General features: G+C 43.7%; 2 protein-coding genes across 2 annotated transcripts; one reads left to right on the forward strand and one right to left on the reverse strand.

Annotated features, from left to right (window-relative positions):
- Window positions 1–4,909: 4,909 nt before the first annotated feature.
- On the reverse strand, window positions 4,910–5,876 carry LOC103655379 (protein ALP1-like). Its single transcript, XM_020550728.2, has 3 exons — window positions 5,724–5,876; window positions 5,414–5,639; window positions 4,910–5,340 (listed from the first exon to the last, which is right to left on the reverse strand). The coding sequence occupies exons 1-3, from the start codon at window positions 5,874–5,876 to the stop codon at window positions 4,910–4,912; spliced, it is 810 nt and encodes a 269-aa protein (XP_020406317.2).
- A 3,213-nt stretch (window positions 5,877–9,089) lies between these two features.
- Window positions 9,090–11,045, forward strand: LOC103651810 (cytochrome P450 89A2). Its single transcript, XM_020550671.2, has one exon. It carries the CDS (start codon window positions 9,180–9,182, stop codon window positions 10,746–10,748), a length of 1,569 nt encoding a protein of 522 aa, XP_020406260.1. The 5' UTR covers window positions 9,090–9,179; the 3' UTR covers window positions 10,749–11,045.
- Window positions 11,046–14,784: the final 3,739 nt, after the last annotated feature.

Raw genomic sequence — 14,784 nt, forward strand, 5'->3', positions numbered from 1 at the left:
ACTATTCATGATAAGATCATTATGTTAATGGGAACATGGAGAACCACCCGGGAAAACAGTGCTACCACAAGGGTTTAATAGGACGCCATTGGTTGATTAACTAAGAAAGCTAGTGGATGACTATCTTACCCGAAAGGGGCAAGGGCAGTAGGGGAGTGGTCAGTGTAGGGAGGTCCTTGGGTTGATTTTGCTGCGATGGCGGTCAGGCGAGGGATTCCTGCACTGGAGCTTCCTATAAACTGTAGCGGGTAGTCTGAAGCTAGTGGAACTTTGTAAAGGCCTCATAGTGGTACCCTGCCTCGTAGAGGTGTATGGGGTCTGATCAACTCCGTGGAAAATGGGTAACATGACTTGTGGGTAAACATGCGCAACCTCTGCAGAGTGTAAAACTGGTATACTAGTCGTGCTCACGGTCATGAGCGGCTCGGACACTCACATGATTAATTTATGGAACTTAAACTTAATTTGTCATTTCATTGCATTTGGGATTATTTTACTATTACATTTCTTTATTATTATTAAGGTTTGGTATTTACTTACACTTAGTAATTGCTAATAAAATTTTGACCAACTTATAAAAGCAATGCTCAGCTTCAGCCTTTATTTCATTGATCAGCCTTACACTTCATGAACTCCCACCTTTGGTGAGTTCATGCCACATTATTCTCCACGACTTGTTGGGCGATGAACATGTGTGAGCTCACTCTTGCTGTCTCACACTCCCCCACAGGAGAAGAACAGGTGGTCGAAGAGGAGCCGCCTAACATTGAGGCTTTCGACTTGATCTAGGTGGCGTCTCCCAGTCAGCTTTCTGGCGCCAAGGATAAATTTTAGTTCCTCTGATGTTCATATTTTATTTTGTAAGACTTCCGCTATGTAATAAGTACTCTGATTTTATTGTGACGTTTATCTCTATACACTCTGTTATTATATATGTTGTCTTCTTTAGCGCATGTATAAGATGCACTCGGCTTTGTTCCTTAAAACCGGGTGTGACAAAATGCCTCAAACAGCGTAGGCCCTTGGTGGAAGGGAGGGAAGGTTGGATCGCGCTCACATGGTACTCGGCTGGTTGATGGCCCCTGCAGTCAAGGCAGGCTGGGCCGACAAGAGGGACATGGCCCCGGGGTGAGTTCCTATTCTTTTTTTGTATTTTTTTCACATTCAAGCAAGATTCAAATTTTTAGATTTAAACTTAAACATGCAACAACCAAAATATCGAGCATGATGCAATATTTATAGATATACTTTTTTACACTAATTATTTCCTTGTTTATTTAAACCTATATTTCGGATATGCAACACACACAAAGGGATTTTTTGAATGTGTGATGAAAGTGAAAAGTCTAATTCAAACAAATATTTATTAAATTTATAATTTATGAAAGGTAATGTTCAATAGAAAGAATTACTTTAGATTGGATGTATTTCTTTACAAATATTTTTTTAACTATATAGTCTATTCAAAGAGTAATTCAAGTCATATAATGATTATTTTATTCCATGTTTCCTTAGAAAACACTTTTATTTAGAAACATATTCATTTTGGGAGAATCAACTCCAATAGTAGAAGAAAAATTTCTTATTTAGGATATCTTTTAATTAAATACTTTTGGAGAATTATCCTAAATCCTAAAATGGAGATTTGAGGTGTTACATAAGCACGACACGGTACGTAGCGCTTCGGCACGGTACATGCACGATTAATATACCGGCTGATTGGTTGTTCGGCTGGGTAGAGCCTGGTTTAGATCCAGATGCAGGCTGAGCCTAGCATGTATACATGGACGCAACTAGTTAATTTGTTACGTGTTTGGTTTCCTGTACCGACTCAGCCAGGATTTAATGAGCTCGTGTTTGGTTTCCTGTACCGACTCATCCAGGATTTAATGAGCTCGTGTTTGGTTTGCTACCCTACGCTGTTTGGTTTTCAATTGTATATACTTGTATTATGCTCAAAACAGAAAAGAACAGAAAATTAAACGTCTAATAATCACTTGTAAACGTCTGATTAAAGATCTGAGGCTGAAAACAAGTAAATTGTATTAAAACAAATATATACAAGCATAAAACAAGAAAAAGATCTTTAACCAGAAAAGATCTTTTCTGTTTAACAGACGTCAAAAGAACAGATCTTTAAAACAGATATGTCTGAACAAACGCTGACTTGGAGTTGAGATCTGTTTGCAAATTTTCCTTTTCACTTTCAGACATATCAGCTGACTTGGAGTTGAGATCTGTGTATATTTAACAGACGCTGTAATTACACAAAATCTAGCTGTAATTACACAAATCTGTGTATATCTCTAGAACAGATCTTTGTGTCACCTCACACAGATTAGCCTCTCAAACAATAACCAGAGTGCTGCGAAAATAAACTGTGTAATCATCACACAGATTAGCCTCAAAAAACAATAACCAGAAAACAATAAACCAGCTGGTGATAAACAATAAAAATCTGTTATCGGTTTATTTCATAACAGATGTTGATAAACAATAAGAACAGATGTTATTGGTGATAAAAATTTCATATTGGTGATAAACAATAAGAACAGATGTTTCACCAGCTGTTATTGGTTTATTTCATATTGTTTATTACAACATCTCTTGTGTAATTTCATATTGGTATGTTGTAATAAACAGTAAACAATAACCAGATTAGCCTCAAAAGAACAGATCTTTAACCAGATTTACACAGCATACCAAGAAAACTTCAAACTGTTTACTGAAAACTAAATCAAGTGTAGCCAGCTGATCAAAGAAGCTGCTGGTTACTGAAAACTTCAAAACTTCAAAACCAAATCCAAATCAAGTGTAGCATATCTGTTCAAACAGCTGCTGGTTACTGAAAACTTCAAACTGCATGCAAAGAAGCTGCTGGTTACTGAAAACTTCAAAACCAAATCAAGTGTAGCCAGCTGATCAAACATTTGTAAATATGAAATAAATCAAACAGCTGATCAAACAGCTGGTTACTGATATTTACACTAGGACTTGTAAATATGAAATAGTTATTAATATTAGCCTCAGCTCAGTAAAATTGATCCTACATGACAGTGTAGCCAGCTACTAAATAGTGATAAAGGATATAGATAGGAGTATCAGTTCTCAAAAACCAAAACCAAATCAAGTGTAGCATATCTGTTCAAACAGTTGATCAAACAGCTGATTACTGAAAACTTCAAGTGTAGCATATCTGTTCTTAAACACCAAAAACAACAAAACAACATAAATGACTATTATTAGTGGCTGGCTAACTGAGTAGGCTTAATATTCACTTTTGTTATCATCATTGGCATAAAGGACACACACATCAGATCAAGTGTAGCATATCAGTTCTCAAACAGGGAAATCCATAGGACTCAGGGAAACATCATTGTTCTCAAATACCAAATCTGTTCTTAATCAGGATAAAGGAGAGACACATCAGATAAACTGTTCTTAAACAGGGAAACCCATCGAACTCAGGGATACATCATTGTTCTTAAGTAGCATCTAGTATAGATGGAATAGAGCAAGTGGACCAAATCTGTTCTTAAACAGTATAGATGCCCTAAACCCATAGACCCATAGAACTCAGGGATACATCATTGTTCTAGACAGACATTGCTGCACTCAGGGATACATCAGTTGTGGTAGTGCTTGGCTAGGAAAGTCTTGAGCCATAGGTCACGATCATCAGGAGTCATGTCCAGGAACACCAGGGAGGTGGCCTTGTGCTCCATCATGTGGTTTAGGGCATACATGAGAGCCTCCCTAGAGAACCCAGGACAGTTGATTACAGCATTGTAGATCCCAGGTGCTGCTTCAGCATGGATGCTTTCACGGACAGCAGCAGCAACATCAGATACAACCTCTTTCATCCCATTGAACACAGCAACATCTTCATCAGTCATGTACCTCTTCCTCTTCCCTAAGTTGGACATAGGCTTGGTATCAATGGAGTCACCAGGGGTACCCTTATCAACAGTCTTTCCCTTGCCAGTTAGATTGGAAGCATCAACAAACTCTGAGGTCACTTCAATGCCATCATCTAAGATGTCAACAATGTCACTTGGCTTGCCCAAAGGCTCATTTGAACCCATTGCAAACCTACCAGTGGCAACCCCACTTCCAAAAATGATTTGCATAGCCATATAGTTCTCTATGGGCCTATTGAGGTAATCAGCATCTTTTGGGTGATCCTATTGAGTTAGCAACTCAAGTTAGCAATTTCAAGTTAGACCAAATTAGAGAAATGGAAGGTGTTGGTCCTAACCTTGATGTAAGCAGCATAATGATGACCCTCTTCTAAGCTTATGACAAAGGTATCCTCATCCTAAAGAGCGCCACTAATGTCCTTTAGTTTGCAAACTTTGACCCACCTAGACCTCCACTTACGAAGGTGATTGTACACTTGCTGGCCTGTTACTTCTTGGCCACAGAACTCAGAGACATTTTTAGCAACAGAGTTAATGTGGATTTCCTTAAAACCCTTGTCAGTCCTAACCCCAGTACCTATCAAGTCAACAAAACGACGTAGAACAAACCCAGACATTGCTGCACTCCACCTAAGAGCAGGCCTAGCCCCCTGGCTACCAACCCCAGACACCATGTCAGCCATAGCTGGAACAAGTAAAAGATTAGGGGGGAAGACAGATAGATATTCTCAGCATAGGAAAGTAGAAGTAGAAATAGTAGTGATCATAGACAATGTTCTCAGCATAGGAAAGTAGAAATAGTAAAGTAGGAAAGTAGTAATCATCATTGCTAATAGACAATGTTCTCAGCATAGGAAAGTAGAAATAGTAAAGTAGGAAAGTAGTAATCATCATTGCTAATAGACAATGTTCTCAGCATGGAACTAGATCTTATAGAAAGTGACAATGTTCATCATCTATGAGCAACTTAGCACAGTACATAATGACCACTATCCCCTATTTTGCCACATCTGTTGAGCCCAATTGTCCCTGGTAGCAGACCAGGCAGCATTGTCCATGACAAGGTCAAGGGGAGCTCCCTCATGAACTTGATTTGCAGCCCATGTGTCTTCTAGTGGAATATGTTCATCATTCCCATGACGAAGAATCCAGTTGTGGAGGATACAACAGGCTAGAACTAGCTTTACTTGTGTCTTGTATGGATGGAAAGGTTTGTTGTATAATATTTTGAATCTGTTCTTCAAAGCACCGAAGGCCCTCTCTATTGTCACCCTTAGTGATGAATGTCTAAGGTTGAAGAGCTCTTTTGGGTTCTGTGGATTCCTCCCCCCATATTCACTCAAGTGGTACCGTGTGGCACGGTAAGGGGGTAAAAACCCAGGCCTGACAGCATAACCAGCATCCACAAGGTAAAATTTACCTAACATCATAGATCATATATTAGGGAATACCAAGGGAAGTGTGTATTGTGTAGACCAATACTAATTTTTTACCTTGGGGCACTTTTAGACCATCTTCTCTCTCAAGGGCATCAGCAAGGATAAGGGCATCATGTGCTGATCCCTCCCAGCCAGCAAGAACATATGTAAACCTTAGATCAAAGTCTACAGCAGCTAAGATGTTCTGTGTTGTGGTGTGTTTCCTGCCAAGGAAGGCAGCTCTCTGATTTCTAGGAACTCTTGCTAGCACATGAGTGCCATCAATGGCACCAATACAGTCCTACACATTAGGGCAAACATTTGTTACTACAAACCCTACACATGAAAAGGAAGGGATTAGTAGTGGTGTGTTTGGATGGCTGACCTTGAAATAGGGGTACCATCTGTGGCTATCTCTAATTTTGGTTGGTGTAGCAGTTGAAGGTGGCAAGATCATTTCATTTCTTAGTTCACCAACAGCATACAATACTTCCCTGAAGTATCTGCTGATGGTCTCAATAGACCTTCGAAAGGTCATGTGTACAACTCTAAACCTTTGGTTATGACCTACCACATGTAAAAACATGGCAACCTGCTCCTCTACTGAGCTATGAATACTATCTCTCAATAGTTGCCTAGTGCGAAAAAGGTCACACAACTGCATAAAAGGGGCTCTTCTCATCCTAAGTAAGTCAACACACTCAACATCAGTGGATTCATAAATAAATCTCAGGTTGTTTTGTCTCTCTCGGTCTCTTTGGTGCATTGGGCCATAAGTGATAGACCTCCTAGCATGCAGTCGGTACCTCAACCATGCATCCAACCAGGCTGACATAACTGCTACAAGTACCACGGCCTTTGCAATTAGCCGCCGACGTGCAATAGTAGGATCCATTGCTAGAGTAATAAAATAGAAAAGGAGATTAGAGGTCTAAGTTGGCTCACATGTACTGTGCTAGTTGCAAATATATGAAAACATATTGTTACATGAGCCACGGCTGCAACATACAAGAGATGTGCCACCCAGAGGCATAAGCATCATAGAACATTGATCTATAGCTCAGAAAATATAATTGATGTCCTAGTTGCAAATATATGAAAACATATTGTTACATGAGCCACGGCTGCAACATACAAAAGATGTGCCACCCAGAGGCATAAGCATCACATACCATTGATCGACAGCTCAGAATATGAGAGCAGTTTACAAAGAACAGTTTAGAACAAAGTAACAGAATATGAGAGCAGTTTACAAAGAACAATTTAGAACAAAGTAACAGAATATGAGAGCAGTTTACAATGAACAGTTTAGAACAAAGTAACAGAAAATGAGAGCAGTTTACAAAGAACAGAGGAAACAAATTATAAAAGTAACAGAATATGAGAGCAGTTTACAAAGAACAGAGGAAACAAATTATAAAAGTAACAGAAAATGAGAGCAGTTTACAAAGAACAGAGGAAACAAATTATAAAAGTAACAGAAAATGAGAGCAGTTTACAAAGAACAGAGGAAACAAATTATAAAAGTAACAGAAAATGAGAGCAGTTTACAAAGAACAGAGGAAACAAATTATAAAAGTAACAGAATATGAGAGCAGTTTACAAAGAACAAAGGAAACAAATTATAAAAGTAACAGAATATGAGAGCAGTTTAGGACACAAGTAAAGCTGCGAGACCAAATAAAGTATACCAGATCAACATGAAGCTATACACATAAAACAAAGTTAATTATGAGAACAATTTACAAAGAATAGTTTAGAACAAAGTAACAGAATACACAAGAATCCTAGCGCATAAATACCAGATCTATGACACAAGTAAAGCTGAGAGACCAGATAAAGTATACCAGATCAACAAAGTTAATTATGTCTTAATTCAGACCCACATCTTGCACATCTTGCACTTTTAAGTTATACCAGATGTCCAGATCTAACAAAGACAACATGTGCATCAAGCTATACCAGATAAGAACATGAACATGAAGCTATAGGCTTAACCATATCTAAGAAAACGTGAAGCAAGCAACGATAAGAACATCAAGCTATACCAGATAAGAACATGAACATGAAGCTATACTAGATCTAAGAAAACATGGCATAGTACAACATAAATATCACAAAACCATGATCTACACAACCAAGAACTACCAATAGTACTCAAAACATTCTCAGATCTAACGAAATCAAACCTCATTACCAATAGTGCCGCATAAATCAAACGAAGATCTTTTGGCCAGGAGGAGGGTAAGGGAGATGCCAGACATCGTTACCTGGTAGTACCAGGAGCAAGTGCACCTAGCGTCGGAGAGTGAGATCCGTGCGCGAGAGACAGAGAAGACGAGACCCGTGACCGCAAGGGGGTGCGGCAGACGATCGACCGGCCCAGTGTTTGGAGCGGGGAGAGGAGCGGGGAGAGGAGACGGGAGAGGGAGAGCTGGAGGGTGAGAGGAGAAGGCAGAGTCTGACCTCAACAGCGGCGGCTACGGGAGCTCCACGCGAGGCGAGGCGGCTGCGCGAGCTCCAGGCGAGGCGGCTACGGGATCTAAGAACCCTAAAGCTCGACAGCGGCAACTGAGGAGAGTGGAGACGAGAGAGGGAGAGCTCGAGGGCGAGTGGAGATGGGAGAGGGAGAGCTCGACACCGGCGAGTGGCGGCGGCGACACCGTCGGCAAACCCTAGCACGCGGGGGTTCGTCCGCCCTCCGGTCTCCGCTGCGCGAGCGGATGCGAGGAGGGGCGAGTGCGGTGAACGAGCACAGCCTGGATCCCGAGCGACGCGGAAAATGGCCGTATGTGCCGGGCCTGGCTCAAATCTCCGTCCAGGTAACCAAACAACACGGGCCCGAGTTATTCTGCATCCTATGGGCCATGCACGCGCATACACAGGGAACCAAACAGACGGATAGTGCAAGTGCCGGCACGACACAAGTCTAGTGCCGTGCTTGAGCCACCACTCGGCACGATGGGCTGGCATGAGCACAGCACGATTAAGTGACTAGCACAGTTAGGCACGACTTACACCAAATGGTGGTTTATAGATGTGAATGTGATATGTGCACATGAGTGTAAATTGTTATTTGCTAAGATTTTAAACATAATGAATTCACTTTATAATGGTATAAATATTCAAGTTTTAAAATTATAACCTAGGCTAGCACGAGCACTATTAAACGTTAGTGTCGTACAGTACCGACACGGCACGATTAAACACTATAGTGTAGTGCCTGGACCGCTGGTTAGATACTAGTGGCGATACGGCATGACACGATTATTAATATTATCGTGCCTAATAGTGCTAGTACCGGGCTGGGCCGGACGGGCATTTTGGCCATCTATAGCCATGTGTAATTGAATAGATTGGCGGTTGGCCCGAAATTTAGAAATAAATTTTACATCAACACACTTTAACACATATGTTAAGATCGATACATGTTCATCAAATAAGTCGAAAAAGATGAGAGAAAATACGATGACATTTCGTAAAAAATACGACGGCATTGCATTCGATTTGATCCCCTTCGTCTATTCCTGTTTTTATATTGTGCTTTACCGCTGCAATCCACCTGCATGCTGATGTTTGCTAGTCCCCTTTTAAAATCTGCCTGATTTGGCCATGCGACGACCTGCTGCGGTGGTATCGATGCTAGGCTGCAATGGACGCCCGTTTCTGTCGTAGTATTGCAACTCACGACAAACAAATAAGACCAAATTTACAACGCCAAGCTAGTACAAATCAAATTCATATGCCGATATATATATACATACACACAAAGCTCTAGCTGATAAGTGTGCAGCATTTGAGACCAAACTAAGCAGAGTAGTCTGCCCCACCCCCACTAGCCATGGTGGAACTGGGTCTTACTCTTACCTTGCGCACCTTGCCAGTCCCACTCCTCTCCGTCTCGCTCGCAGCTTCAGTCCTCTACCTGCTTCACCGGAGTCATGGCCGGAAGAACCCGAAGAAGAATGGTAAGGCCAGCCAGCCACCTCTCCCACCTGGCCCGCCAACGGCAACGTTGCTGGCCAAGCTTTTGTCGCTGATGCGGCGGCCTCGCTTCGACATTGGCCCCTACCTCCGCGAGCTGCACGCGCGCCACGGGCCCGTCATCTCCCTCCGCCTCCACACGACCACCGTCTTCGTCGCCGACCGTCGCCTCGCGCACCGCGTCCTCGTCCGGGAAGGCGCCGCCTTCGCGGACCGCCCGCCGCTCGTCGAGCCCAACCCGCTCTTCAACGCCGGCAACATAAACTCCGCGCCCTACGGGGCCTACTGGCGCCTCGTCCGCCGCAACCTCGCCGCCGAGACGCTGCACCGCGCCCGCCTCGGCCTCCTGGCGCCGGCGAGAAGGTGGGCGTGCGACGCCCTCGTCGCCAGCCTCCTCCGCGACGCGTCGTCGTCGTCGGAGTCCGGCGGCGGGGTCGTCACGGCCAGGCCGCTCCTCCGACGCGCCATGTCGGAGCTGCTCGCGTACATGTGCTTCGGCGAGCGGCTTCCCCCGGACGTGCTCGACGAGATCGACGCGCTCGAGCGCCACGCGCTGCTCACCGCCACGTCCTTTCCGGTCTTCGCCATCTTCCCGCCGGTTACCAAGAGGCTGTTCCGCAGGCGGTGGGGGGCGCACGTCGCCGTGCGCCGGAGGCAGGAAGAGCTCTACGCGTCGCTCATCCACGCCACGAGCGCCGTCGCCGACGGAGACCAGCCGCCGTGCTATGCCAAGTCGCTCCTCGCGCTGCGGGTGGCCGACGACGGTGACCGGCCGCTCACGGACGCCGAGATGGTAAGCCTTTGCTCCGAGTTCCTCAGCGCCGGGACAGACACGACGGTGACACTGCTCGAGTGGATCATGGCCGAGCTAGTGAACCACCCGGACGTCCAAGCCAAGGTGTACGACGAGGTGACCAGAGCCGAGCCCCAGCTGCTTGACGACGCCGTCAACCTCCAGGCGCTCCCATACCTTAAAGCCGTCGTTCTCGAGGGCCTGCGCCTGCACCCGCCAGGCCATTACCTCGTCCCGCATGCCGTGCGGAGCGACGCGGAGATCGGCGGCTATACGGCGCCTAAAGGAGCGGAGGTGAACTTCATGGTGGCGGTGATCGGCCGCGACGAGTCGGTGTGGACGGCGGCGCGCGAGTTCCGGCCTGAGAGGTTCCTGGTCGGCGGAGAGGGGAACGACGTGGACATCACGGGGAGCAGGGAGATCAAGATGATGCCTTTCGGCGCCGGGCGGAGGATGTGCCCCGGGTACGCGCTGGGCACGCACCATGCCGAGTTCTTCGTCGGCAGCCTCGTTAGGGAGCTCAACTGGCTGCCGGCGGAAGAGGGAGAGACCGTCAACATGGAGGAGACCGTGGAGTTCACCACCGTCATGAAATACCCACTCCGTGCGCGCATCATACCAAGAAACAATTAATCCTGCTCACCTACAACAACAATAATCTGCAGGAGACAATATGCGGTGCTTCCATCTCGTAGAGGATCGCATGGTAGGTACTCGATTGTGCTCACCCGTGAGGCCGTGAAACAGAGCATTATCAAAGGCACCCTATATATCGCCATAACCTAGTCAAGTCTTGATTGTGCGCACTAAAGCATCTTCGTGCAATTGATGGCGTCACATCATAATGTACACGTTATAAAATCAAAATAAGTGCATTATTAAGATGTATTTCGTGATGTATCTCTAATAAATCTTGTTTGATGTTGTATATGTTTGTGATTACATTTAAACTTAATTTGAAGTAAAAAATAATTCGTACAAAACTAAGATGATTGACAATTTAGAACTTGTGTAGGATCTTGTGCAACTCATCAGCCCACGTACAATGGTTTTAGGCCGTCTCCAGCAAGGGACGATAAAGCCTCCTGTCCGATAAATGTAACGGACGCAAACGTCCGGTATGTGTCTAGCAAGGAGCGCTAAACCGTCCGCTAAAATATAGAGGAAGCACGACGTCCGGTAAATCTAGAGTTTTTCTATTCGTCCGCTATCCATCCGAGCGAAGTGAGTGACACAGTCAGGGAGTAGTTGTCGTACGGGTTGTCCTCGTCTCCGACGAGCACGCCATAGATGGAGCTTGGCTGCGACAGCAAGCAGCAGGTCGCCATGGGACAAGCATCAGCGTGGAAGACCTCGGCTGCCACTGCATGCCGGAGCTCGGTCGAGGAGGAAGACCAGCACACCTGCACACAGGAGTGGAGGCCCTTTGCTGCCACTGTAGAGATCTGGCCGTGGAGGAGCCGCAGCGCGGAGGCAGTCAGATGCAGCAGCGCGAAGGCCCTCAGCCACCACTACGCTTCGGAGATCGACCGGCGAGGAGGAGAACTAGGGTGAAGGAGCTTGACTGCCATGGCGCGGAGGTCGACCGGCGATGGCCAACAATATGGAGGAAGGTTGGGGATGTGTCGCAGAGCCACTTGAAAACGAAAACTGTTGTTTTTCTACCGTGTGAAGAGGAGGTTAGAGCAACTCCAGTAGTTCTCTAAAAAATAGTTTGCTAAAATCATGTTTAGCAAGTTGCTAAATAGCTATTGGAAGTAAAAAATAACTTAGTCTCCAATAATTGCTCATATTTAGGAAGTAGTTCGATTTTGAATCTAGCTTTAGCGGCCCTGCCAATATGAGATCTGCCTGATAATAAGGTTGAGAGCAGAGGATGTGAGGGCGGAAGAAAAAAGGTCGGTCGATATGAACTATGGAGGAGTGGTGGTCCGGTAGCGCAACCTATGAGGAAGTTGGGTTCGACGGTGAAGGAGAAACTTGCGTCATACGTGTTTGACCTAGCTACCTCATTATGCTAGAAAGTGAAAAAAGAGCGTGCTATACCTGGCTATCTCATTGTGTGGGAAAGGGAAAAATAATCACGCTAGTGTGAAGAAATTGACGTTAACTGCATTTAGGGAGTTCCTACCGAGTTGCTAAATGTGGAGAATAAATAGAGTTGAATAGCAACTAAGTAAATTTAGCAAGTCTATTTAGAGAACCATTGGAGAAGCATTTTTCTGTTCCACTTCTTAAATTTAAGATTTAGAGAGTTGTTTAGAGAACTATTGGAGTTGCTCTTAATGACCTGAGGTGGAGTTACAAACCATATTTATTAATACGAATTGAAAAAACAAATTGAAATATGTTGGAGTTGCAAACCATATTTATTAATATGAATTGAAAAAACAAATTGAAATATGTAAACGTCTCCAAATTTATAAAAAATATTGTTTTGAAATTTTATAAGAAAAATATAGACGTGTAATATATAAAGTAATATATAGAGAACAAAATTTAGAGGATGCTGTTAGAGATGAAGAAAATATAGAGGATAAAATCTTTTAGAGTGTGTTATAAAGGATAGAGAATATTTTTTAGTGGATGAAATTTATGAAGACAACCTTAGAGCATCTCCAAAAGGAAATGCAAAAGTATTCATCAAAAACTAATTATGGGGGGCATACTAAATCTTTTTCATGGTGTAAACAAAGTATACCTCCATCAGTTCACCCAAAAAAGAACGCTCAAACAAAACTGGGCTACAAAAACGAACGCTCAAACAAAAATGGGCCACTCGCTGGTGCTATGGCTGGCCCAGTTGGCCTCTACTGTTGGCCCGTGCTGCTTGTCGATAGACATATTTATTTGTGCTGCTCAATGTAACATTACTGCTGCCAGCCGCCGCACGCCGCCGAGGAATCGACTGCATCAAGGTATGCGCACGAAGTATGCCTTTTGATCTTTTTCTCCACCCACCTGTGAGCATCCTGTTGGAATGGTCCTAGGAAAGACTACGTCATTCTCACAGCCAACTTTCCTTCTTCTGAGCAAATAAATGTAGTATTTAGTCCAACCAATCATTGGTGAATCTCTTGTATGTCTTTCGTGAAAAGTGGAGTATTTGTGCCCAAGATCTTTCTATCCCCTTTAGTAGGTGCACACATCTCGTACGGTAAAACTGTTCCTACGTCTTGATAATTGTTATTAATTGCATCTTTGCTTGACCATTAATCGGAATTTTGTGAATAAAACAGATTGTGCCACGTCATTCAGTAGATTGGTTGAGTCGATTAAACCTTGCAATGCAACTAGTGTTGGAATCGTCATCAGATGACGAAGATGATGAATTTTTTCTCGGCGTTACACATGTGGCGATGAATGCTGATGAATCTGATGATGAAAAGAAATATTGTGGTTCTATTCACAGGTGTTGTGGACGTATTTGGTGGTGAATACTTGCGATCACCTAATGAAGATGACACTACTAGATTACTTTCCATTGGTGAAAGCAGAGGATTTCCTGGTATGCTTGGATCCATTGATTGTATGCATTGGAGGTGGAAAAATTGTCCATCGACATGGCAAGGTATGTACACAGGACATGTTCATGAGCCAACGATTATACTAGAAGCTGTCGCAGATAAAGATCTTTGGATTTGGCATGCATTCTTTGGGATGCCTGGTTCGCACAACGACATCAACGTTTTGCACAGGTCGTCTTTGTTCGCACGACTAGCTGAAGGTCAAGCTCCACTGGTCAATTATACCATTAATAACAATGAATATACAATGGGTTATTATCTAGCGGATGGCATATATCCCTCGTGGGCTACATTTGTGAAGACCATACCTGAACCACAAGGTAACAAAAAGAAATATTTTGCCACTGCACAAGAAGCTTGTAGGAAAGACGTGGAAAGAGCTTTTGGGGTTCTTCAGTCTCGTTTCGCTATCGTTAGGGGGCCAGCTCGTTTCTGGGACGAGCACACTCTCGGACTAATCATGAGGGCTTGTATCATTATGCACAATATGATAGTAGAGGACGAGCGTGAGGATGAAGATGATTTCAATTATGAAGGGGTGGGATTAAAGGTGAAGATTTCTCATGATGAAACACCAGAACTAGAGGAGTTCATACAAAATTATAACAAAATAAAGGATAAACATACTCACAGTAAGCTTCAAGATGATCTCATTGAGCACTTGTGGCAACATCATCCAGACCTCTACAAATAAATTTCTTTATGTTCATTTGTTCTTTGGATACTTTTACTTTAAATAATCCACATACATTTTGTAATTTTCTTGGATTTATGTTCTAGTTTAATAATATTATGGTTCGCATACTTAGTCCTTTTTGTGCCTTCGCTGGAATGATTACCGGAACCAAAATAGAGAAACAAAGATGACAATATATGTAACAAACCAAATATATTGCAATGTGTTGACAGCTATGAAATGTAACAAATGACATGAACTGACGTTTGCACTATCAGACTACATGAGCAGCAAAGCGCTCAACAGGTACGAAATGTCACAAATGACAACAACTGGAATATGCAGTAACATACTACATGAAAATGCACTAACTCCATCAATATTCAGTTTCTCCATAGATTTGCAGTAACTCCATGCCATGCTGGCCACCACCCAAGAACTAAGTTAAATAAACATATCTCAGAAA

This window comes from Zea mays, chromosome 3 (assembly GCF_902167145.1).
Source record: "Zea mays cultivar B73 chromosome 3, Zm-B73-REFERENCE-NAM-5.0, whole genome shotgun sequence".
NCBI lineage: Eukaryota > Viridiplantae > Streptophyta > Magnoliopsida > Poales > Poaceae > Zea > Zea mays.